This window comes from Phyllobates terribilis, unplaced genomic scaffold (genome assembly GCF_046119375.1).
Source record: "Phyllobates terribilis strain yellow unplaced genomic scaffold, ASM4611937v1 Scaffold_13__5_contigs__length_258822181, whole genome shotgun sequence".
In the NCBI taxonomy this organism is placed as follows: domain Eukaryota; kingdom Metazoa; phylum Chordata; class Amphibia; order Anura; family Dendrobatidae; genus Phyllobates; species Phyllobates terribilis.
Window position 1 is genome coordinate 5,378,397 of NW_027362773.1, and position 27,448 is coordinate 5,405,844.

Here is a 27,448-nt window from a genome sequence, read left to right on the forward strand (position 1 = left end):
TAGATAGTTGCCCCTTGGGTATTATATAGCATTGTATTGTATTATATTGAATTATATAATGTATTTTCTGGTGTATGCATTTAACTTATATTTTTGCCTTTATTAATGGACAATTCAAGTGAAACGGACACTTTGCCTATTTACTTCCCTTGTTACAAAAAGAACTTTGTGGCTGAGGACTATGTGCAGCACAAAAATTATGCCTTGTAAATAATTGCACTCCCTGGAGTGCCCCTTTAGGTGACCTCTGAAGAAAAACCTGTCTGGAGTGGCTCTAATGGAGGTCCAACTCGGGATCTTCATGTCCTGCAGCCACCCCAGGGCCTACGTTGAGGGTTTGGGACAGGCCCCTCAAGCTACCAAGTACTCTGCCATGTGAGATGGACATCCTGTTGGGAACCTCACCAAAAGAGACTTAAATTCTGAGGTTGCTTATGGTCTATATGTATATATCTGTTATTTAGAATGTTACATGCAACGTTTAAGAAAGTGCCTCCCATAAAGGGAAGATTGTTATTGTTCATGTTTATTCAAAATGTACTTCAGCTCGGAAGTGCTGAGCTTTGCTAGGGGGGAAAGTGGCGCCCAGCTGTGCTTGGAGCCACAGATCCTAGAGGGGTGCATTAACGGATTCCTCCACAAGAGGCCTCCACAGCACACACACACACACCTCCACCTTCCACCTCAGACCACCAGAGGGAGCCCTGTAGGGATATAAATAGGGAAGGTGGAGCTACGCAGTTCAGTCTGGAGTCCACAGAGAGTCAAGTCTGTTGAGAGAGTTACTGCAGTAGTTAAGCCTGAGAGAGGTCAGCCTGCAGTAGAGCACAGTCCAGACTCAGCTGTAGCTCAGGATAGTGAGCTTAAGGTGTGCCGACGCCATAAGAGCAGTGAAGTGCGGCAAGCTGTCGCTAGTGTGTGTAGCCTAGTGAGGGCCCCGCATAGGCCAAAGGCTAGAGGAGTGAGTAGCATTGAGGGCAGAGGAGCTATACAAGCTCACCCCAGAAAACATATACCGGACACCAGGTCCGCGTCTGCAGGGCCGTATATCCCCCTGTAGAGACAACCGGAGACCCCTGGAAGACTTCAGGTCCCAGGATCACCTAAGAGCTGATACATACCAGAGCCAGGAGTCACGGAGACCCCGCAAGCTGGGAGTGTGTACTCCAAGAGAAGGCCCTGCCACAAAGTCAGCTGGTGCAGGACAGAGACAAAGTTAGGCCTAGCTCCAGGCAGATCAGAAACTTACCATACAGAGGCAAGAAACAGGAGGCCCTATACCCGCTCACTGGGGAGGATCCTGATATGCACCCTTCACCCTGCAGTGCTCCGGGATGTGCCTGAATTTCCATCAGTAAAAGGTACTGAAGTGACTATCGTGTCTGTCCCTGTTCTTGCTCTGACCCGGCTGGGTCCCATCTGTGCTGCATCCTTTCTTCCCCGCTGCCCTGAGGCCTAGCTCCACCTGTAGGGAGCTATACCACGCAATCTGCCTTAACACTGGCCTCAGTGGGCTGCCGCAGCGCTGGTGATCCTCACCAGACACCGCAGTTGGCGTCACGAACTTGTAAACATAATCATCCACCTTTTTAAAAGAGAGGCCCATGGTACGGGCCCGGGAGCCGACCACCACGACATCCCCCAGGGTCAGGCCACAACAAGGCCCGGGCGCCGAGTCCTCCCCATCCCCTGGGCGCAACATATATACACCAGGACTAAAGGGAGGTAGTCGCTGGATCCTAAACACAGTCTCCTATCTAGGCAGCTGTCTGCATTGCCAAACGTGGAGATCTCCTGCAAACCACTGCAGGGTGACTGTCTGTCACCTCTGACACACCCGTGACTAGTGGCCTGGGATGCCACTGTTCATACTATGCCTGTCCGACCTGCAGTGTGAACTGTCCACACAGTGAGGGGCCACAAGTCTGTCCCAAAACAGTGAATGGTTGGCAAGTGACTCGACTGCTAGACTCAAGAACCCTGGTGAGTACCACACTTCCTCTCCAGCTGATCCCTAGTATGAAGGTTGGTGTCTGCTGCATTCTTAGGGATGCTAAAGACTATCAAGTGGCCAGAGTGGACATTGAAATGGCCCAAAGTCCTGAGCCCCACAAGGTCAGCATGGTCCAGGATTTATTGCACCCCATTATTATAGGACAGGATTTTGTTTGTTTTGTGGACCTCTGGGGGTGAGGGACAGGGCTTGGTTGCTTATATAAGAGACTGGTCATGCTTAAAGAAGTGTCACCAAATCCAGAGTCTGACAGGTTTTCCTTCTGTGTTCTTGTGGAGGATGAGGAGGTAGTGTCCTCTGAGACCAATGTTCCTGAGTTAGGGGTGACCGGCAAAAATTTTGGGTCCTCCCAACATAGGAACCTAACTCAAAGGGAGGCGTTCAATAATGTAACCATCATAAATTCTATAGCACAGGAGCTGGGGGCTGACACTAGGTTTCCCTATTTTATGTGGGGACTTATTGTACCCGGTTACAAAAGTGAGGGCGCAGATAGCAAAACAGTTATTGATACAAGGACCCTATAGACGGAGGGTGTTGGACATAGCCCATTCACATGATTTGGGTAGCCATTTGTGGGTGGAAAAAACTCAAGAATGGGTCATGCAGAGGTTCTATTGGCCTGTATGTCACTATAAAATCTTAAAGTATGGCAGATCCTGTCCCATCTGCCAGATAACCGCCCCACCTCTAACTTTTGCAGCCCCCTTATGCCATTACCCATCATAGAAGTGCTGTTTGAAAAAATTGCCATTGCCATGGCCTTGGTCAGTCCCCTGGTTAAATCTGCTCGTGGGAATTACTATTCAATGGGCATCCTTAACTATGCTATGCGGTACCTTGAAGCGGTTCCCCTGAGAAACTTCTCGGCAAAAAATACAGCCTGCAAGTTAGTCCACGTTTTTCCTGGACATGATTACCGAGGAAGATCCTGACTGACCAAGAAACGCCCTTTATGAGTAAGGTGATGAGGAAACTGTGTAAGGCACTTCAAATTACACAACTGAAGACATCAGTGTACCATCCTCAGATGGATGGCCTAGTGGAAAGATTCAATAAAACATTGAAAAGTATGCTTAGGAAGGTCATAGAAAAGGACAGACGAGACCGGGATTGTCTCCTACCATATCTTCTGCTCTCTATCTGGGAGGTTCCAGATGCCTCTACTGGGTTCTCTCCATTTGAACTTTTGTATGGCCAAAATCCATGGGGTCTCCTTGATATAGTGAAGAAAACCTGGGATGCCAAAGTCATACCCTACCGGAGTATCATCGAGCATATAGCTCAAATGCAGGAGAGAATTGCAAACGTGATGCCCATCATAAAAGGACATCTTCAGGCCCATGAAGCACAAGCTAGAGTCTACAACTGGTCAGTCAGGGTGAGGCAGTTCAGCCCCAGGGACCGAGTCCTTGTACTAATTCCCACCTTGGAGAGTAAGTTCTTTGCCAAGTGGAAAGCGCTATATGAGGTTGTGGAAAATCTTGATGAAGTTCTTCAAGGTTCATCAACCAGGAAGATGTAGCTGTACCAGGTTTACCACGTCAATCTCATCGATCCGTAGCAAGACAGAGAGCCCGTTGAAACTCCATGTTTTCTGGTTAAGCCTTAAGCAGATGTTGAAGGAGTTTCAATAGCGGAGTTGCTGTTGAAGGCCCAAAAACAGCAATGTCGGGAATTGCAGCAGAACAGTGATCTGTTCTCAGATTTGCCGAGGTATATAAAGGTCATAGAACACGAAGTTCTGACGGAACCTCATGTGCTGGTGAACTTGAAGCCATATCGAATTTCGAAGCCCGACGAGACCTGATCTCCAAGGAAGTAAGTCGTATGTTGAATCTCAGAGTCATTGAGGAATCCAAGAGAGGATGGTCTAGCCCGATTGTCCTAGTGTAACGGGTCTGGGAGGCGGAACCTCTGAGCTACTATACAAGGGGGCGGCCCTTGTAAGGGAGCGGGTGGCAGTCTCTGGATGAACGGACAGGGAGTTACGGCTAGTGATCAGGGCAGTCTTTGGGTAAAGGGTAGGTACGACCTGTGATGGCAGAGCCTCCGGGTAGGCTAGCAGGCTGATGGTAGATGTGTGCTCCCAGGTGAGCAAGCGAGAGTCTCTGGAATAACAGGTGGTCACGGCACGTGACGGCGGAGCCTCCGGGCTGGCAAGCAGGCAGGTAACGGAGAAGCGCTCCCAGGTGAGCGGGCAAGAGTCTCTGAAATAACTGGTGGTCACAGCACGTGACAGCGGAGCCTCCGGGTAGGCAAGCAGGCAGGTAGTGGAGAAGCGCTCCCAGGTGAGCGGGCAAGAGTCTGAAGTAGCTGATGGTCACAGCACGTGACAACGGAGCCTCCGGGCTGGCAAGCAGGCAGGTAACGGAGAAGCGCTTCCAGGTGAGCGGGCAAGCTGGTCCATAGACAGACTGACCGGAGTTGTAAGGCAGACCGTCGGACCTCAGGCAGGCAGGCAGGTAGCTGATGTGCGCTCCCAGGTGAGCGGGCAGGCTGGTCCTTTAGACAGACTGACAGGAGTAGTAAGGCAGACCGTCGGACCTCAGACTGGCAGACAGGTAACAAGTATTCAGGCAGGAATCAGGCAGGTAACTGGCAGGTAACTGGCAGGTAACTGGCAACGGGACCTGAGGGCTGAAGCACAGGTGAGACACAGGTGCAAACAACATTGCTCGGGCACCTCCATTTTGGAGGAGGTGCCTTATATATGATGAAGTCCTCCGGCCATTGGCCGGGGACTCCTTAGGACGGCGCGCGCGGCCCCTTTAAGAGGAGGGGAGCGCGCGCGCGCGCGCCCTAAGCACAGGGGCCGGGAAGGAGCGCGCGCTGAGAGCAGAGCGGGAGGTGGACGCTGGGAAGGAGCGCGCGCTGACAGCAGAGCGGGGAGAGGACGCCGGGCACGGAGCAGAGCGGTGAGGGGAGCAGCGTCCCTGCCTAGCAGAGGGCAGGGACGCCAGCGCTACAGTACCCCCCCTTTAGGCCCCCCCTTTTTTAGGCCAGACAGAAATTTAGCTAGGATGAGAGGGGCATGGATGTTCTCCCGGGGCTCCCACGTTCTCTCCTCAGGACCAAACCCCTTCCAATCTACCAGAAAAAAGGTCTTTCCTCTTACCCTTTTGGTGGCAAGAATGTTCTCTACCTCAAACTCGTCCTCAGCAGAAACCGGAGCAGGAGGCGTACCTGTAGACTTGGAAAAAGAGTTAAGTACCACAGGTTTGAGGAGAGATACATGGAAGGAGTTAGGGATCCGTAAGTTGGCCGGGAGTTTCAATTTATAGGCCACCGGGTTGATCTGACTGATGACCTCCAGTGGGCCGATGAACCGAGGCCCTAACTTATAGGAAGGGATCTTGAGCCGGACATATTTGGACGAGAGCCAGACTTTATCCCCAGGACGGAATTGAGGAGGGTCCAGACGTTTTTTGTCAGCGTGTCTCTTCATACGCTCGGAAGACAGAAGGAGTGCGGACCGGGTACTCTCCCATATGGAGGAAAATTTGTTAACAAGAGATTCCGCAGCCGGATTGTCCACCGAGGTGGAGACGGGAAACGGGATCCGAGGATGCTGACCGTAGACTACAAAAAACGGGGATTTGGAGGAAGATTCGCTCTCGTGGTTGTTGTACGAGAATTCGGCCCATGGCAGGAGATCCACCCAGTCAGAATGGTGGGCATTAACGAAGTGCCGGAGGTAACTGGTCAGGTTTTGATTGATCCGCTCCACTTGACCATTAGACTGTGGGTGGTAAGCGGATGAGAAGTCCAGGGTGACGTCCAGCAATTTACAAGTGGCTCTCCAGAAACGAGAAGTGAACTGTACTCCTCGATCCGACACGATGTGACGGGGCAGACCATGGAGACGGAAGATGTGGCGGATAAAGTTTTTAGCCAGCTCGGGTGCAGACGGAAGGCCTGGCAGGGGAATGAAGTGAGCCATTTTGGAAAAGCGGTCAGCGACCACCCAAATGACCGTACAACCGGCAGAGACGGGCAGGTCAGTTACGAAGTCCATCGCTATATGCTGCCAGGGGGCAGCAGGTACTGGCAGAGGAAGAAGGCGGCCGGCCGGCAGGTGTCTCGGAACTTTGTTGCGGGCGCAGGACGCACAGGCAGAAACAAAATCTATTACATCCTTGTGCAGGTTAGGCCACCAGTAGTGCCGGGTAATAAGCTGGAGGGTCTTTTTCTGACCGGCGTGGCCAGCTAGTTTAGACGAATGACCCCAGTGTAGGATCTTCTCCCGATCAGGTACTGATACGAACGTCTTACCGGGAGGGAGACGATTTAGACTCACGGGAGCCACCTGCATTACTCTGGCGGGATCGATGATGTGTTTCGGATCCTCCTCGAGATCAGACACCAGAAAGGATCGAGACAAGGCGTCCGCCTTGACGTTTTTGCCAGCCGGGCGAAAATGAAGGACAAAATCAAAACGAGCAAAAAACAAGGACCACCGGGCTTGGCGCGGGTTAAGTCTCTGGGCATGCTGGAGGTAAGCCAAGTTCTTGTGGTCAGTGTAAATTATTACCGGGTGAAGAGCCCCCTCGAGCAGGTAACGCCACTCCTCCAATGCCAGTTTGATGGCCAATAACTCTCGGTCTCCTATGGAATAGTTGCGCTCTGAGGAGGAGAAGAGTTTTGAGAAGAAGCCACAAGTTACCATCCTCCCGGAAGATGATTTTTGAGTAAGTACCGCTCCGGCTCCAGAGGAGGAGGCGTCAACTTCCAGAAAGAACTGCTTGTTGCCATCTGGGCGATGCAGCACCGGGGCGGAAGAGAAGGCCTGTTTTAGGGAAAGAAAGGCCTCCTCTGCTTCGGGTGGCCACTCTTTGGGATTAGTACCTTTACGGGTGAGCACGGAAATTGGGGCCGTCCGAGAAGAGAAGTGTGGTATGAAGAGGCGGTAGTAGTTGGCGAAGCCCAGGAATCGCTGAATGGCCTTCAACCCCTCCGGTCGGGGCCATTTCTCGATGGCAGACAGTTTCTCAGGATCCATTTGTAGGCCGGTCTGAGAGATAATGTAGCCCAGAAACGGAAGCGAGGTCTGCTCAAAGAGGCACTTCTCAAATTTAGCGTGAGATGGTTCTGCCTGAGCCTGAGCAGGACCTGACGAACGTCCCTCCGGTGAGTCTGGAGATCCGGAGAGAAGACCAAGATGTCGTCCAGGTACACCACTACGCAGGAGTAGAGAAGGTCCCGGAAGATGTCATTGACCAACTCTTGAAAGACGGCAGGAGCGTTACAGAGACCAAAGGGCATTACCAGGTATTCATAGTGGCCGTCCCGGGTGTTGAATGCCGTCTTCCATTCATCCCCCTGACGAATACGAACCAGGTTGTACGCCCCACGCAGGTCCAGTTTGGTGAAGATCCTAGCCCCCCTCAGACGATCAAATAATTCTGGAATGAGCGGAAGGGGGTACTTATTCTTCACCGTGATCTGGTTTAGGCCTCTATAGTCTATACAGGGACGGAGAGAGCCGTCCTTCTTTTTGACGAAAAAGAAGCCTGCTCCCGCCGGGGAGGTAGATTTCCGGATGAATCCTCTGGCCAGATTCTCCTCAATATATTCGGACATTGACCGGGTCTCAGCAGCGGATAAAGGATAAATACGCCCACGGGGAGGAGTAGTACCGGGTAGCAGATCGATGGGGCAGTCGTATGGTCTATGAGGTGGTAATGTCTCTGCCTCCTTTTTATTAAAGACATCAGCAAAAGACCAATAAGGAATCGGAAGTCCAGGTAGATTAGCTGGGGTAGGAGAGGGACGGACGGGATGGACGGGAACCAGGCAGGTTTTATGACAGTCTTGTCCCCAGCGAAGGACCTCTCCGGTTTGCCAGTCAAGCACGGGTGCATGTCTCTGGAGCCAAGGCAGACCTAGCAAGAGGGCGTGAGAGAGTCCAGGCAGAACATGAAAGGAGATACTTTCAGAATGCAGCATTCCCAACTGCAGGGTAATGGATTCGGTGATGAGTTGAATGGGGCGAGGTAAGAGGCCCCCATCCACGGCAGCGACAGACAAGGGTACAGCCAGAGGTTTGGTGGGGATGCGGTATTTCTCAACCAGGGACTGTGAAATAAGATTCCCGGCTGCTCCAGAGTCAAGTTGGGCTAGTTCGAAATAACGGTTCTCCCCGTAGACGATCGAAACTGACAACAGCAGGGATGGAGAGGATTTATTCTTGTCTAGGTGGACCTCTCTGAGCGAACCTAGACACAGGCGTTTCCCGACCTCTCTGGGCAGGCACGGATCCGGTGCTCCTTACTGCCACAGTAGAAGCAGCTCCCCTCGGCACGGCGTGAGTCCTGACGGGTTTTGACCATCTTGGTCTGGTCGACCTGCATAGGCTCAGGAGAGTGTACCTGGGGAGAGACGGAGGGAATGACGGGTTTCTGAAAAGTAGGAGCTAAACGTGGAATCCTCCTCTCACGGGTGACCTCTTTGGCACGCTCCTGGAACCGTAGATCAATCCGGGTGGCAAGAGTTATTAGATCATCGAGGGTGGTTGGAATGTCCCGACCAGCAAGTTCATCTTTAATACGGCCGGACAGACCCTCCCAGAAAACGGATACCAGAGCGTCGTTATCCCAGGCCAGCTCCGAGGCAAGGGTACGGAACCGTATGGCATATTGGCCCACGGAGAGACCTTCCTGACGGAGGCGTAGCAGCGAGGATGCGGATGAGGTCTTCCGTCCGGGTTCGTCGAAGACTTTCCGGAAAGCCGAGAGAAAAGCAGGCAAGTTGGACACCAGGGGGTCTCCTCTCTCCCATAGAGGATTTAGCCAGGCCAGGGCCTCCCCGGTGAGATGGGACATGATAAAGGCAATTTTGGCCCGGTTGGAGTTAAACTGAAGGGACAAAAGTTCAAAGTGCAGGGTGCACTGATTTATGAAGCCCCGAGCCTGGGCGGAGTCGCCTCCGAAGCGAGGAGGTGCAGACAGCCGGGGTCCGGGGTAGGAAACCATGGTATTAGTGGGTAGCGGAGCTGCCGGGTTGCGAGTCATGGTACTGGCAGTGGTTGCAGGTGGAGCAGTCAGAGTGTCCAGGCGAGAATTAACATTCCGTAGGTGACCCAGGATGGACTCCTGTTGGGACCTCTGACGGGACAGTTCATGACACAGGTCCGAGAGCGAGGGAGCTTGGGTGCCACCGGGTTCCATGGCCCGAGCAAACTGTAACGGGTCTGGGAGGCGGAACCTCTGAGCTACTATACAAGGGGGCGGCCCTTGTAAGGGAGCGGGTGGCAGTCTCTGGATGAACGGACAGGGAGTTACGGCTAGTGATCAGGGCAGTCTTTGGGTAAAGGGTAGGTACGACCTGTGATGGCAGAGCCTCCGGGTAGGCTAGCAGGCTGATGGTAGATGTGTGCTCCCAGGTGAGCAAGCGAGAGTCTCTGGAATAACAGGTGGTCACGGCACGTGACGGCGGAGCCTCCGGGCTGGCAAGCAGGCAGGTAACGGAGAAGCGCTCCCAGGTGAGCGGGCAAGAGTCTCTGAAATAACTGGTGGTCACAGCACGTGACAGCGGAGCCTCCGGGTAGGCAAGCAGGCAGGTAGTGGAGAAGCGCTCCCAGGTGAGCGGGCAAGAGTCTGAAGTAGCTGATGGTCACAGCACGTGACAACGGAGCCTCCGGGCTGGCAAGCAGGCAGGTAACGGAGAAGCGCTCCCAGGTGAGCGGGCAAGCTGGTCCATAGACAGACTGACCGGAGTTGTAAGGCAGACCGTCGGACCTCAGGCAGGCAGGCAGGTAGCTGATGTGCGCTCCCAGGTGAGCGGGCAGGCTGGTCCTTTAGACAGACTGACAGGAGTAGTAAGGCAGGCCGTCGGACCTCAGACTGGCAGACAGGTAACAAGTATTCAGGCAGGAATCAGGCAGGTAACTGGCAGGTAACTGGCAGGTAACTGGCAGGTAACTGGCAACGGGACCTGAGGGCTGAAGCACAGGTGAGACACAGGTGCAAACAACATTGCTCGGGCACCTCCATTTTGGAGGAGGTGCCTTATATATGATGAAGTCCTCCGGCCATTGGCCGGGGACTCCTTAGGACGGCGCGCGCGGCCCCTTTAAGAGGAGGGGAGCGCGCGCGCGCCCTAAGCACAGGGGCCGGGAAGGAGCGCGCGCTGAGAGCAGAGCGGGAGGTGGACGCCGGGAAGGAGCGCGCGCTGACAGCAGAGCGGGGAGAGGACGCCGGGCACGGAGCAGAGCGGTGAGGGAAACAGCGTCCCTGCCTAGCAGAGGGCAGGGACGCCAGCGCTACACCTAGTTTCAAAACCCAATGGCAAAAGGAGATTCTGTAACAATTATAAGAAGCTGAATGAAGTCTCCAAGTTTGACGCATATCCGATGGAACGTGTCGATGAACTGATAGTGAGACTTGGGCTGGCAAGGTCCATAACCACCTTGGATTTAACAAAATGAAATTGGCAAATCCCCAAGTCACAAGAAGTCAAGAAGAAGACGGCTTTTTCTACAACCGACCGATGCTTTCAATACGACCGGATGCCGTTTGGTCTGCAAGGGGCCCCAGACACTTTCCAGAGTGCCATGAACCGAATCCTGTCACCCCATAAGAATTATGCCACAGTATACCTTGATGATATTGTAATATTCAGCTCGGATTAGGGAAGTTAAAGGTCTAGGCAGTATTTGATGCTCTTAGGAAGATAGGGTTTTCGATAAATCAAAAAAATGTGCCATGGGGAAAGAAGTGGCCAAATACTTAGGATATGCAAAAGATAGAGGCGAGATCATACCCCAAATCAGTAAAATGGATGCAATCCAAAACTGGCTGAGACCACTCTCAAAAATGCAAGTGAGAGCCTTTCTGGGAATCGTGGGGTACTACAGGAGATTCATCCCAAACCTTGCCATGATGGCCGCACTCCTGACTGACCTTCTTAAGTGGACAAAATCAGTTATGGCCAAATAGACTGCGGAGGCGGAGATGGCCTTTCAAGAACTGAAGGTAGCTCTGAGTAAGCAGCCGGTCCTGGTTGCCCTTGACTTTAAGAAGGAGTTTGTACTTTAGACAGATGCCTCAGAAGTCAGTTTAGGAGCAGTCCTTTCTCAGGAGATGCATGGGGAGGAGTACCCTGTGCTCTACCTGAGTAGGAAGCTATCGGCATGTGAGAAGAATTATTCCATCATAAAAAAGGAATGCTCGGCCATAAAGAGGGAGGTGCACACATTACGATACTATCTATTAGAGCGAAAATTTGAGGCTTAGGTGAATGAGGGAGAAAATGGAGAAGCATGCTTGAGTTATCTGCTTGTTTCTTGCCCTGCAGGATTTCAGCTTCCATGTGAATCATAGAGCTTAGAAACTACATGGTAATACTGATGCCCTCTGGGGAATCCCATATTTAGTAGTAGAAGGTGTCAAGCCCCACGGCTTTAGGCAGAAGGGGTAGGTATGTAAAATGTCTACCGGACAAGTAGTTGATGGGAGCTATGTATCACAGAGGTGCTTGTCATGGCAATCTAATCCTGGAGTATTGCTCTAGTGCACATAGCACTAAGAGGCTTGCTGGTGCATCTGAGCCAGATTTTACGGGCAGCCTGAGAGATGGGCGGGTCTGGCTTCCCACATACCCCACCTCTGGGTGTGGTTCACATGTTAAAAATGAAGTCTTTTGTTTGAAACATGGTCTGTTTGTGTGGAGGAAGAAGCCCTCCTGTGTGTTTTATCCAGACTGAGCTGGCATACTAGAGGCTATCCAGCTTGTTTGACCTTGACTGGCTTTAAAGAGACTTTGTCAAAGACTGTTTATTTTGTTTTATCTGCTTTAAAAGGCTGTTTGTTTATCCTTTACTTGTAGCTGGCTTATGAAGCACCAATAAACCAGCACGAAAATTTAAATGGGAACTCTTTCTGCGTTGCCTCACAAAGCACTCTAGTGAGTAGCAATCCCACACCCTGTAAAGGAATTCTTTCATCAGGACACACTATTTTATGTTAGCTATGAAGCTACTTGAAATCCCCGTTTAGATGTCTGCAGTATGCAGATTTAGCCTCAGCTTCCTCACACTTTGACTAGAAAACATATCAGAGCATACAGAGCAAAATATCAGAATTGGAGGCCAAAAAATAGTCTTATGGCATACTGGTAGTTAATGACTTAATGAAGGCCACGTTCACACGTTCAATATTTGGTCAGTATTTTACATCAGTATTTGCAAGCCAAATCCAGGAGTGGGTGAAAAATGCAGAAGTGGTGGTGCACATGTTTCTGCTATACTTTTCCTCTAATTCCACTCCTGACGTTAGCTTACAAATACTGTTGTAAATTACTGATCAAATACTGATTGTGTGAACATGGCCCTAGACTGTATTCACATATCCGTGTGTTACGAGAGAAATATACAGATATATTTCTCAGGTGTCATTCTAGTTACATCAATTTTTATAGATTCTATAGATTTTAAAGGCTATGTCTTAAAACTGATGAGAATAGGACGTGCTATGAGTCTCACAGACCAGAGTCATGGACCCAATTTTAAAACTGATGTATGTATAGATCTATGAGACGCTATGGTTGAGTATGCTGTCTGAAATATGGAGAGAGGAGGATTTGTTAATATAGGTTTACTATTGTTTGGCCCCTTAGCCTGCTGAAAATTGCAACAGGACAGAACTACATGGAATTATGTTGAAATTACATTTTTTGCTTCACATAATTTAACCCAACACATAGTTTATGTTTTGAGAAGAAAAAAATCTGAAAATGTTTCTGGCAATGGTTCTTTAAATTAGAAGTCCATCCTTCAATGCAATTTATTTTTTTGTCTAGATAAAGTCAAAATTCTGAACTGATTAACTCTATGGTAACTCTGATTCATCATGGTATTTAAGTGTAAAACACTGGCACAAAACACTTTTTGAAAAGTCGCAACATTTTTGCACAATTTGAAGTTGCCTTTTTAAGCCTTTTTCAGCCTGCTTTGCTAAAGTGAGCAGTGCTGGGAAGGAGCCGGGGTGGGACATAGAAATAGCTGCCCTACAAATTAATCAATAGTTGCATCAGGGAGATAAGATATGCCAAACTCAAAAAGTGTTATGCACCTCTCCATAATTTTAGTGCATCTATTTTCAACATGTTCTTTATTAAAGGGGTTTTCCCACAAACAAAAGTTCATTTTAATCAATAGTTCTTTGAATAATAATAAGTTCCACAATTGAATGTATTTAAATAAAATGTTCCTGTGCTGAGATAATTCTATAAATGTTCCCCAGTGTAATCTTTGTGTCTGACCGTGTACAGAACATGGTCTGATCATACCACAGCTCTTGTGCAGGGGAGGAAGCACCCAGGAGCTGCGGTATGATCAGACCGTGTTCTGTACACAGTCAGACACATCCATTACACAGTACACAGCAGGGGCACATTTATAAGATTATCTCAGCACAGGAACATTTTATTTAAATACATTTAATTGTGGAACGTATTATTATTCCAAGATCTATTGATTAAAATCAACTTTTGTTCATGGGAAAACCACTTTAAGACTGGCATTCAAAACACCAGTTTTGACAAATCAAAGCCTTTATCTTCATTGTCATTAAAGCTACATTTTTCCGATACAGCTCTGAAGATTGGTTGCCTAGCCATTAGGTTAGATGACAAATTAGAAATATTCTGTATAAAATAGGAAATTATTCATTAAAGAAAGTTTTAAAGAAACACTCCCATCAAAGATTTTATCCTTTTAATATATTGTAATCATCATATTACAGTGGTATGTAAAAGTGTGGGCACCCCTGGTCAAAATTACTGTCCTTGTGAACAGTTAAGCAAGTTGAAACTGAAATGATCTCTAAAAGGGCTAAAGTTAAAGATTACATATTCAGTTTGTATTTAGGCAAAAAAAAATAAATTTCATTTTTCTTGGACAGATGCAAAAATGGACCGATGCAAAAGTTTGGTCACCTTGTATAGTTAGTACTTAATAGCACCCCCTTTTTCAAGTATCACATCTCTTAAATGCTTTTTGTAGTCAGCCAAGAGTCTTTCAATTCTTCTTTTAAGGGATTTTCATCCATTCTTCCTTGGAAAATTCTTCCAGTTCTGTGAGATTTCTGGGTCGCCTTGCATTCACTGTTATTTTGAGGTCTAGCTACAGATTGTCAATGATGTTCAGATCAGGGGACTGTGAGGGAGATTTTAAAACCTTCAGCTTGCATCTTTTGAGGATTTTAACATGTTTCAAGGATCATTATCCATTTGTCAAAGCCAACCTCTTTTCAACTTCAGCTTTCTTCAGATGGGGTTATGCTTGTATCAAAAATTTATTGAAATTTCATTGAATCCATTCTTCCCTCTACCCGTGAAATGTTCTCATGCCATTGGCTGTAACACAACACCAAAGGATGATTGATCCACCCCATATTTAATGGTTGGTGAGATGTTCTTTTCCTTAAACCCTGTACCCTTTTTTCTCCACACAAACCTTTCAACATTGTGGGTGAAGAGTTCTATTTTAACCTCATCGTTCCACAGAACTTGCTTCCAGAATGCATCAGGCTTGTTTAGATGATTTTTTGCATATTACCGGCGCTGAATTTTATGGTAACGATACAAGAGAGGTTTTCTTCTGATGATTCTTCCATGAAAGCCATATTTGTGCAGGTGTCTCTGAACAGTAGAACAATGTACCACAACTCCATAGTATGCTAAATCTTTCTGAAGGTATTTTGCAGTCAAGTGGGAGTTCTGATTTGCCTCTCTAGCAGTCCTACAAGCAGCTCTCACAGAAATATTGCTTGGTCTTCCAGACCTTATCTTATCTCCACTGTTCTTATCTTATCTACACTGTTCCTGTTAGCTAACATTTCTTAATTACATTTTTAACTGAGGAAAGGGCAACTTGAAAACTCTTTGCTATCTTCTTATAGCTTTCTTCTGCTTTGTGGGCATCCATCATTTTCATTTTCAAATTGCTAGGCAGCAACTTAGAAGAACCCATGGTTGCTGTTTTTTGTCACAAGGTTAGAGGAGGCTGGGTTTTTATAAAGCTGGGAAATTCACATAATCTGGCCTATCCTAACGATAATAGTGCATAAAACATAACCATAACAGGCTAATTAAGGTCTGAAGCCTTGGTCAAAGTTATCTGAGCACACAACCAAGGTTGCCCAAACTTATGCATCGGCCCATTTTGCTTTTTGCAATTTAATTAAAATGTGAAAAAAGACAATATTTTTTTTGCCTAAAATGTAAAGTAAATGTGTCATCTTTAACTTTAGGCCTTTTAGAGATCAATTCATCTTCAACTTGCTTAACAGTTCACAATATCAGTAATTTTGACCAGAAGTGCCCAAACTTTTACATGCCATTGTATATAACACTGTGTACTTACAATTGCTCATGTTGCCATTCTACTCAGTTAATTCTTTTTCATTAGATCTATGAGTTCACATCATTATAAAGAGACTAGTTGAATACTTCTAAGCTCTATGTAGAAACAGGAAGTCTATTTTCCCTTTATGAGTCATGAGTCACTGCAAAAGAACCAGGCAGGGAAAGGATGGAACAACCAAGAGAAATTGCCGAATGTTATGTCCAAAAGGATATCATATGACACATAAAGTATAATAAAAAACCTTTATTAAACTATGGTTACAGTGGTAAAAAAAGCACAAGAGTGTCCGCATTCATAAAAAATATATATACATACAAAAAGCATCACACCTGCACAGGCATATATGCACAAATCAGTCATGTGTAATGAATGAAAGCCACAACAATTGATTTACATATACCTATAAAGCACATAGGGTAGTATAAAATGTCCATACATAATATTATGTTAAGAGCAATAGAAATCATTGCATTAAATATAATATCCAAGGATAACTACTATATAAGCACCATCAAATAAATATAATTCATAAACTAACACCCCGAAAAAGGGGGATGGTAAAAGCTCAAGGATGTGGCCACCTGTTGTGTAATAAATGTTGTAGCAGGGAAAGGTACGAAAATGCCGTATGTTACCTGATAAGGGTGGTGAGGTAGAATGCGGAACACACCCTGTTCCGCATTCTACCTCACCACCCTTATCAGGTAACATACGGCATTTTCGTACCTTTCCCTGCTACATTTATTACATTTATTTATTATATTTATTTGATGGTGCTTATATGGTAGTTATCCTTGGATATTATATTTAATGCAATGATTTCTATTGCTCTTAACATAATATTATGTATGGACATTTTATACTGCCCTATGTGCTTTATAGGTATATGTAAATCGATTGTTGTGGCTTTCATTCATTACACATGACTGATTTGTGCATATGTGCCTGTGCAGGTGTGATGCTTTTTGTATGTATATATATTTTTTATGAATGCGGACACTCTTGTGCTTTTTTTACCACTGTAACCATAGTTTAATAAAGGTTTTTTATTATACTTTATGTGTCATATGATATCCTTTTGGACATAACATTCGGCAATTTCTCTTGGTTGTTGCGCGTTTAGCCGAATGGTCTGCCATTCTTCGTCCATATAGCACACATTTTTTCACCATTTGGATGTTTTATATTGACCAACTGGTCTCTGATGAAACTCCTATACATGTGGCTATATCCTATGTGTCTGCATATTCAGGGAAAGGATGGAGCAGCTGGGTCAGAAGTTGAAGAGGGAAATGATTTAAGCAGCAAAATTTCTCAACAGAACACAGAAAAGTGAAGAATTAACTGGCCAAAATGCAAAATGAGCAATTGCAAGTACACAGTGCTATATAATGTGATTGCAATTTATTGAAAGGATAAAAACTTTGATGGGAGTGTTTCTTTAACTAAAAGGAGATACTGTTAAAAGGCTGTAACGACTATAACAAAAAATAAAAAAAATCCAAACAGATGAGAACAGCTGTGCTACGTGGCAAAGAGCATTGGGAATTGTCGAAAATTCATTGTACTGTCTCACCGGTCATAATCCATCACTGCTATTAAGAGACTGATCTGATCAATATTTTCTGGTGGGACATCAAATACTATGGCTTCATTGTAAACAGGATTTAATGTATTTCTCTTAGTAGATGTTTTTCTTTTCTTCAACCTCCTCCCATCACACATTATTGATACCTTCACATAGGGATCTATAAAAATGGAAGATAAATGTTGTTAGATATATTGAGTTGTTGTAAATACAGTAGCCGCTCAAAAGCATGTTACATTATAAATATTTTTTAAGGTCTTAAAGAGGGTCTTCACCATGTTAAAATTTCCTAGTTTTTGTTTGCATTTCATTCCCACTACTCTCCTAAGCTACTCTCCATTTTTATTAGGTCTTCATTATTCTTCATTGAATCACATCCCCTTGTAAAGGCTATAAAAATTTGCACTTCCCAAAAGGCAAAATATCTAGAATTGTAATGCAGATTAAAAAAATATTACTAAGAGGAGCCGCAAAATAAAATAAGAGCAAAAACTGGTGACTTTAGACATGGGGAAAGGTCCTCTTTAAGATAAAAGAATATTGAGTCATCCAAATTTTGCTCATTAACCCCTTCATGACATTCGACTGCTTGTGAGCCTACCCATACATTGCAGGTAATGACTGTATACTAGAGCGATGACCTGCCCATAACCCCAAACACTGACAGCGGCAGTTAAGGGGACGCATCATTCCATGGTCGCTGCAGGGTTGCTATGAAAGCAGGAGGTCTGTTGAAGACCTCATTATGGAGCTTCAAAGGAGACATTAATTTTTGCTACATACACCAGTGATGTGGCATTGCTGTATAAAGCAAAGTGATCAGATGATCACAGCTTTAAGTTCCATAAGGGGACTAATAAGAACAAGGAAAAGTAAAACAAAAAATGCATTAAAAATATGAAAAAAATAAAAAAAACATAAAAGTTCAAATCACCTCCATTAAAAAAAATGAAGATAATAATAAAAGATACACATATGTGGTATCGCCACATTCAGAAAAGTCCTATCTGTCAAAAGATAAAAATAATTAACCTGATCGGTAAACACCGAAAAAACAAAAATTCAAGAACACTTTTTACATTTTTTGATTGCTGCAATACCACAAAATGCTGTAATAAGACTTAGAACATAAAACATTATCTTTATCTCAAAACAGTATCATTAAAAACATCGTCTCACCCCGCAAAAAATAAGTCATCACACAGCTGCATTGACCGAAAGATCTAAACATTACGGTTCTCATAAAATGGTGAAACAACCCAAATTTTTTTTTCAAACTAATGATTTTTTTTTCACCACTAAAATAATAAAAACTGGACATTTTTGGTATCACCGTAATCATACTGATAAGGACAATCATAATTCAAGGTCATTTTTACCACCATAAAAACAATTCTCAAAAAACAATTGAATTGCATTTTTTTCACATTTTCTCCCCACTTGGAATTTGTTTCCAATTTTCCAGTAGTCTATGTGGTTACCAGTATGTGGTAAAATGAATGGAGTCATTCAAAAATACAACATGGCTAGCAAAAAACATGGCCAAAATTATTGGCACCCTTGAAATTGTTCCAGGAAATGAATTGTTTCTCCCAGAAAATTATTGCAATTACACGTTTATTTCCTTTGTGTATTTGAACAACACAAAAAAAGACAGAAAAAAAGGAAAATTGGACATAATTTCACATAACACTCCAAAAATGGGCCAGACAAAATTCTTGACACCTTTCCAAAATTGTGGGTAAACAATTTAGTTTCAAGCATGTGATGCTTGCTCAAACTCACTTGTGGCAAAATGTAACAGCAAACAGGTGTGGGCAATATGAAAAACACACCTGAAACCAGATAAAAAAAAAGGGAAGACGTTTACTAAATCTTTGCATTGTGTGTCTGTGTGTGTATATATAGCAGCAAAAACAACTTTTAATTGACTTATATAAAACCAACTAGGGTAGTACAAACACAAAATGAAATCATCTCCATTTTATCATATATATTGTTAAATGAACAAACAGCCACAGTGGTGGATCAACTGTCTGTAACAGTGCCAGATTTGTAGAAAAAACTCAACTGGGAGGCATGCAGGGCTATCTAGGGCAAGTCCAACTCAGGGCAAGCTATTGTCACGGGTGTATCAGGTGTTATAGACAGTCACTCTGGATCTGGCTGTAGAAGGTCACTGCGCTTGGCATTGCAGATGCCTTTTTAATCCTTCTTCTTTTAAGACCCAGTGGTGACCTCCCTCCTGCTGTTAATTGACACACCCTTGCAGGAGAGTTAAAAACTCTCAGTTTGCTGCAGGGAACCGCCTTTGATATTTCTATGTACCTGGGTACAGGCTTGGAGCTCTAGCTATTGGCTAGCTTCTTCTCTGGTATACTTGGAGGACAGTTGGTGTCACTCCCCCGGTGTCAACTCAAGCTAAGTTTATCCTCTTTGTTTGTCTACCTTGTTGTCTTTAGTTTGCAGTGGGGCCTGACCAATGCTCACTCCTCCCCCTCCCTATCTAGGGCCAAGCTCTAGGGATATACAGGGCTTAGGCGATAGATGTGGAACCTATACAGGGATGGTAGGATAGGTAGGGGGATATTAGATGTGCCTAGGGGTCTCCACTCCCCCTTTCCCTAGTGTTTGGGCTACCTCCCCCTCTTCCCTTTGTGTTGCACTTAGTCTTTACCACACCTGGCATGACAGCTGTGGGCTATCCTTGTAAGGGCAGGACTTGTGCGGCAGTCAGGACCACTGTATTTCACTTAGGGCAAACTAAGGGTAATGCTCCTGCTTCTGTTCATTCCAGACCTAGGACAAACTAAGGGTAATGCTCCTGCTTCTGTTCATTCCAGACCCGATGAGGATTCATTTTATTGTGTATTGGATGAAGGACTCTCTATTTACCCTGTGGAGAACACATATCGGAAGAGAGATTTCCATTTTTTGTTAGCTGATATTATGAGCCAATGTGATTACAATTCCACCCTCTATGTTATATGATCTGTTATTGACCACTGTCATATCTAAGCATATATTGGGAGGTTTTTTACAGGTCTGGCTTTGTTACGGACAGTTTGTCCACCACTGTGGCTATCTGTTCAAACCTATTAAGAGGGGGCCATCAGACTTGGACATTCTCTTTGTCCCCACTATCCCCAGAATGGTTTTCCTTTGATGCCTTTTTTGATGCCTTAGGGATGATCTATGATGAACTGGACAGGGTCTAGGTCGTGGAGGCAAAGATCATGAACCTGACAAGGTGGGGCCGCACTGTGGAGGAATATAGTTCTGAGTTCCAGTAATTGTCCTCTGAAGTTCTGTGGAATGATGCAGCTCTCAGGTGTCAGTTTCACCGTGACCTTTCGGACGCTCTTAAGGACGTTCTGGCTCTGCATACTCCACTCTATTTCCTGGAGGATGCCATGACTCAGACCACTCAAATGGATCACAGAATTCAGGAGAGAGGTGATGAACGACAGAGGGGTTCGGTCATTCTTCCCGAGTCTGTCTACTTATCAGAGAAGCAGCCAATGGAAGTTGGAGCAGCCATGTCTCAGAGAGGAAATGTCGGCGTGATCTCAGACTCTGCTATTTTGTGGTCGTATTGAATATTTTCTCAGGGACTGCTCAATACACCCTCAAGTCAGCATGCCTTCAGGAAACGTCTAAATCTGGTTGATTGTTGAGAAGGCCACCCAGACTTCCAGGTACCCTTTTACTTCTCAGATAAAGTACTGTTGAATGTGGAACTTTGTTTTCAGGACCTATGGTTATCTGCTTTCATTATCTTGCTTTCATTAATTATGGGTCTGCCGCCAATTTCATTGATTCCAGACTGGTTCTTAAATTAAGATGAAAGACAGTTAGATTGGATAGACCAATTCAAATTGTCGCCATTGAGAAGACACCATTAGTTCAGAACTTTGTCTAGCTGGTAATGGTGGAATTCCCACTGAGAGTGGGGACTTTTCTCTCTGAGTTCATCTCCTGCTATGTGCTGGATAATTTACCTGCGAGGTTGGTGTTGAGATTTCCATAGCTGCATATTCATAAACCTCAGGAGTGGACATGGATGTCAGACATTTGTACCATCCTCCAAAACTTTGAGGACTCCACCAAGATAGTGAGCGGTGATGACGCCATAATTAGCTTCACCATCCCGCTTCTCTGTCTTTTGAAATGCTCTCTGCTCACAATCAAAGAGGATGCATTGCAGGCGGGGCATGATGAGATGGAGCAATGAACCATACAGGGTGGTTACACACAGCCCAGCCTCATCTCATCCCAACGTGGATTGGGTGACAATGAGGAAGAGGAGGAGGAGGAAGAACAGGAGCTAGTTTCATGCACTATAAACGGTACTACCTGCACAACTGTCATACCGTCTGTTCAGCGTGGATGGCCTGAGGCCAGAGAGGAGGAGGAGGAGGAGAGCATGGTCAGTTGTCCTCATGGTGAGGACACGGAAGTCTTTCTGTGGGAAGTCTATAATTCCACCAGCGGCACTAAAATCCCGCTCTGATAAAACGCTAGTGGCAGAGCAGGCCAGGACCTACAAGGTGTGAAGAGCCAGTTCATTCCACATATCCACCTTGGATACCCAATAGTTATAAGGCACAGAGGAATCACGGAGGATGTTGGTACGGTTAGCAAGGTACTCCATGAGCATCTTCCAAACTTTGCACTCCTTGTGAGAGTACCCCGCACCCCAGGGCTTGTGCGATGGGAGAGGCTGAGATATTTCTCCCAGAACTTTGACAGTGTTCCCCTGCCTCTGCTCGATTGGAGTTGTGTATCTCTCACCTGTAGTCCTTGGTTGTCCAACGAAATATGACCTCTGTGGCCAGCGTTTTCAGATGGGAATTTTTTTAATAGTTCCGCAACAAGGGCCCTTTGGTACTGCCCCTTTTTTGTAGACCTGTCTGCCTCAGGAATAAGAGATATAGAGTTCTCCTTGTAGCTTGGGTCTAGAAGTGTCACCAACCAGTAATGACTGTCACCCAAAATTTTGAGAACGCGAGGGTCATGGAAAAGGCAGCGTAACATAAACTCAGCCATATGTGCCAGACTGGTAACAGGCAAGACTTCTGTGTCCTCACCAAGAAAACGAGTGACCATGCACTCCTCCTGCTCCTCCTCTCTGACCATCTATAGTGCATGAAACTAGCTCCTGTCCTTCCTCCTCCTGCTCCTCTTCCTCATTGTCACCCAATCCACGTTGGGATGAGATGAGGCTGGGCTGTGTGTAATCACCCTGTATGGGGTCTTGCTCCATCTCATCATGCTCTGCCTGCAATGCATTCTCTTTGATTGCGAGCAGAGAGCCTTTCAGAAGACAGAGGAGTGGGATAGTGGGCTTCATCGCCGCCCACCATCTTGGTGGTGCCCTCAAAGTTTTGGAGGATGGTACATATGTCTGACATCCATGTCCACTCCTGAGGTCCTATGTGTGGAGTCTGAACTGAGTACCGACAGCCTTGTTGATGCTAGTACTCAACAACTGCCCTCTTCTACTCACAAATCCTTCCCAACATCTGCAGTGTAGAGTTCCAATGTGTGGGGACATCATACACCAGTCTGTGAGCCGGAAGCTGCAAATGCTGCTGAAACATGGCAAGGGCGGCGGAAGCTGTAGGTGACATTCTAAAATGGACACACAGGCGGCATACTTTAACATGCAGATTCGGCAGCTCCGGATAGGACTTGAGAAATAGCTGAACCCCGAGGTTAAGCACATGGGCCAGGCATGGTAAGTGTGTGCTCGCCTCACCTCAAAGCCGCCACCAGGTTCTGGCCATTGTCACACACGACCATTTCTGGCTGTAGGTTCAGAGGTGGGAGCCACAGATCTGCCTGCTCTTTCAGAGCTGTCCACAACTCTTCATAATTGTGCGGTTTGTCACTTAAGCATATTAGCTTCAACACAGCCTGTTGCCGCTTGGCCGAGGCAGTGCTGCAGTGCTTACAGCTTGTGACTTATGTGGTCATTTCGGAGATGGAGGCTGAAGAGGAGGAGGAGGCTGAGGAGGATGAGGTGCAGGAGCTGTAGACTGTGGGGGCAACCCTGATTGACCTAGGGCTTGCGATCCTTTGCGTCGGGAGGATGTGTTCCGTCCCAAGGTCCGACTGGGTCCTGGCTTCCACTATGTTAACCCAGTGTGCCGTCAGCGAGATGTACCATCCCTGCCCACAAGCACTTGTCCACGTGTCCGTGATTAGATGCCCTTTCCTGGTAACTGCGTTGTTGAGGGCAAGCCTAATGTTTTGGGACACGTGCTTGTGTAATGCGGGGACAGCACACCGGGAGAAATAGTGGCGGCTGGGGACAAAGTATTGAGAAACGGCCGCCGCCATTGAGTTGCGGAATCCTTCCGTCTCCACGAGCCTAAAAGGCAACATTTCGAGCACAAGCAGTCGCGAAATGTGGAAATTTAGTAGTGTGGCCTGTCGGGCGTTGGCTGCGTATTTGCGTTTGTGTTCCAAGGACTGGGGTAGGACAACTGAACGCTGCATTGGGAAAAGGACGTGGACGTGCTTCCTGATGCTGCTACTTGAGAGCGTGCAATGACAGGTACAGGGCAGGAGGCATCTTCACATGCACCATGGACAGGTGATTGGCTTGTATGGGGAACGGTTGCCTGCCTTCTATCTGCGGTCACCACACTGCTTCTTCCTGCCTGTTGGGGTGCTCTGCCTTCCTCCCCCTGTGTGCTGCTCTCCTCGCTCTGCATGTCCTCCTGCCATGATGGGTCAGTTACTTTATCATCCACCACCTCGTCATCCACTTCCACACTCTGGTCCTCCTCCTGACTTTCTGGCAATTATGTCTCATCATCGTCCACCTCTTGTGACACTTTCCCACAGTCGCATTCGTGTGACCATGGCTGCTCAAATATTTGGGCATTGCTACATGCAATCTACTCTTGCCCCGCTTCAAGTGGACCGGGCGAGAGGCCCGAATCTATAAATGGAAAAGTGAACAGCTCTTCGGAGTGTCCAAATGTGGGATCAGTTGTCTCTGGGCACTCGGGATGGTGGGAGGAAGGAGGATCAGGGTGAGGAATATGCGGTCCAGACTCACAGCTACTGAGACTTGACCGGGTGGAAGACAAGGTGGTTGTGGCTAAGTGACTGGAAGCATTATTTGCTATCCAACCAATAACCTTTTTCCACTGCTCTATGTTCAATAGTGGTGATCTGCGGTCCCCTATTAATTGGGACAGGAAGGTCAAGCGAGAAGATGTGGGTGTTTGTTGTGGCACAATTTAAGCTTGCCCACGGCCTCGGCCTCTGCATGCACCATCACCATCACTTCAAGTTCCCCGTTCCTTGCCACGTGCCTTGCCCATTTTAAATGGAGGACAATATCTTCCACGGTCACTACAAATGACTGAATTTGGAGCAAACTTATATGTGATCCGTGTGATGGACAAACCACAGTTTTAAATACCTGGCCTGTAGGTAACTATTTTGAACAGCAAACTGGTGTCAATAGCTTCACTAACACACTGAAAGAAATTTTTAATGGAGGCCAGAAATAGCAGTATTTTCTGAAAACGTATATGTGATCCGTGTGACGGTGAAAACACAGTTTTAAATAACTGGCCTTTAGGTAACTATTTTGAACAGCAACTGTTGTCAATTGCTTCACTGACACACTGAAAGAAATTTTTATGGAAGTCAGAAATGGCAGTATTGTCTGAAGATGTTTACGTGATCCGTGTGACAGACAAAGCACAGTTTTAAATACCTGGCCTGTAGGTAACTATTTTGAACAGCAAACTGGTGTCAATAGCTTCACTGACACACTGAAACAAATTTTTATGGAGGTCAGAAATGGCAGTATTTTCTGAAGATGTTTACGTGATCCGTGTGACAGACAAAGCACAATTTTAAATACCTGGCCTGTAGGTAACTATTTTGAACAGCAAACTGGTGTCAATAGCTTCACTGACACACTGAAACAAATTTTTATGGAGGTCAGAAATGGCAGTATTTTCTGAAAATGTATATGTGATCCGTGTGATGGACAAACTACAGTTTTAAATGCCTGGCCTGTAGGTAACTATTTTGAACAGCAAACTGGTGTCAATTGCTTCACTGACACACTGAAATTTTTTTTTAATGGAGGCCAGAAATGGCAGTATTTTCTGAAAACTTATATGTGATCTGTGTGATGGAGAAAACACAGTTTTAAATACCTGACCTGTAGGTAACTATTTTGAAAAGCAAACTGGTGTCAATAGCTTCACTGACACAAATTTTTATGGAGGTCAGAAATGGCAGTATTGTCTGAAGATGTTTACGTGATCCGTGTGACAGTCAAACCACAGTTTTAAATACCTGGCCTGTAGGTAACTATTTTGAACAGCAAACTGGTGTCAATAGCTTCACTAACACACTGAAAGAAATTTTTAATGGTGGCCAGAAATGGCAGTATTTTCTGAAAACGTATATGTGATCCGTGTGACGGTGAAAACACAGTTTTAAATAACTGGCCTTTAGGTAACTATTTTGAACAGCAACTGATGTCAATTGCTTCACTGACACACTGAAAGAAATTTTTATGGAGGTCAGAAATGGCAGTATTTTCGGAAGATGTTTACGTGATCCGTGTGACAGACAAACCACAGTTTTAAATACCTGGCCTGTAGGTAACTATTTTGAACAGCAAACTGGCGTCAATAGCTTCATTGACACACTGAAACAAATTTTTATGGAGGTCAGAAATGGCAGTATTTTCTGAAAATGTATATGTGATCCGTGTGATGGACAAATTACAGTTTTAAATGCCTGGCCTGTAGGTAACTATTTTGAACAGCAAACTGGTGTCAATTGCTTCACTGACACACTGAAAAATTTTTTTAATGGAGGCCAGAAATGGCAGTATTTTTTGAAAACGTATATGTGATCTGTGTGACCGAGAAAGCACAATTTTAAATACCTGGCCTGTAGGTAACTATTTTGAAAAGCAAACTGGTGTCAATAGCTTCACTGACACAAATTTTTATGGAGGTCAGAAATGGCAGTATTGTCTGAAGATGTTTACGTGATCTGTGTGACAGACAAACCACAGTTTTAAATACCTGGCCTGTAGGTAACTATTTTGAACAGCAAACTGGTGTCAATTGCTTCACTGACACACTGAAACAAATTTTTATGGAGGTCAGAAATGGCAGTATTTTCTGAAAACGTATATGTGATCCATGTGGCGGACAAACCACAGTTTTAAATACCAGGCCTGTAGGTAACTATTTTGAACAGCAAACTGGTGTCAATAGCTTCACTAACACACTGAAACAAATTTTTAATGGAGGCCAGAAATGGCAGTATTTTCTGAAAACGTATATGTGATCCGTGTGACGGTGAAAACACAGTTTTAAATAACTGGCCTTTAGGTAACTATTTTGAACAGCAACTGATGTCAATAGCTTCACTGACACACTGAAAGAAATTTTTATGGAGGTCAGAAATGGCAGTATTTTCTGAAGATGTTTACGTGATCCGTGTGACAGACAAAGCACAGTTTTAAATACCTGGCCTGTAGGTAACTATTTTGAACAGCAAACTGGTGTCAATAGCTTCACTGACACACTGAAACAAATTTTTATGGAGGTCAGAAATGGCAGTATTTTCTGAAAATGTATATGTGATCCGTGTGACGGACAAACTACAGTTTTAAATGCCTGGCCTGTAGGTAACTATTTTGAACAGCAAACTGGTGTCAATAGCTTCACTGACACACTGAAACAAATTTTTATGGAGGTCAGAAATGGCAGTATTTTCTGAAAACGTATATGTGATCCATATGGCGGACAAACCACAGTTTTAAATACCTGGCCTGTAGATAACTATTTTGAACAGCAAACTGGTGTCAATTGCTTCACTGACACACTGAAACAAATTTTTATGGAGGTCAGAAATGGCAGTATTTTCTGAAAACGTATATGTGATCCATGTGGCGGACAAACCGCAGTTTTAAATACCTGGCCTGTAGGTAACTATTTTGAACAGCAAACTGGTGTCAATTGCTTCACTGACACACTGAAAAAAAAATTAATGGAGGCCAGAAATGGCAGTATTTTCTGAAAACGTATGTGTCATCTGTGTGACGGACAAACCACAGTTTTAAATACCTGGCCTGTAGGTAACTATTTTGAGAAGCAAACTGCTGTCAATTGCTTCACTGACACACTGAATTTTTTTTTTAATGGAGGCCAGAAATGGAAGTATTTTCTGAAAACATATATGTGATCCGTGTGATGGACAAACCATAGTTTTAAATACATGGCCTGTAGGTAACTATTTTGAACAGCAAACTGGTGTCAATTGCTTCACTGACACACTGAAACAAATTTTTTATGGAGGTCAGAAATGGCAGTATTTTCTGAAAACGTATAAGTGATCTATGTGGTGGACAAACCACAGTTTTAAATACCTGGCCTGAAGGTAACTATTTTGAACAGCAAACTGGTGTCAATTGCTT

General features: G+C 45.6%; 1 protein-coding gene across 1 annotated transcript in view; it reads right to left on the minus strand.

The window, feature by feature from the left end:
- The window catches only part of SYT9 (synaptotagmin 9), a 743,011-nt gene that overhangs the window by 213,637 nt on the left and 501,926 nt on the right, over positions 1-27,448 (minus strand). Inside the window, exon 5 of the mRNA XM_073659413.1 lies at positions 16,960-17,131. Within this exon, the coding sequence (XP_073515514.1) occupies positions 16,960-17,131 (172 nt within the window). The remainder of the gene's footprint in view (positions 1-16,959; positions 17,132-27,448) is intronic.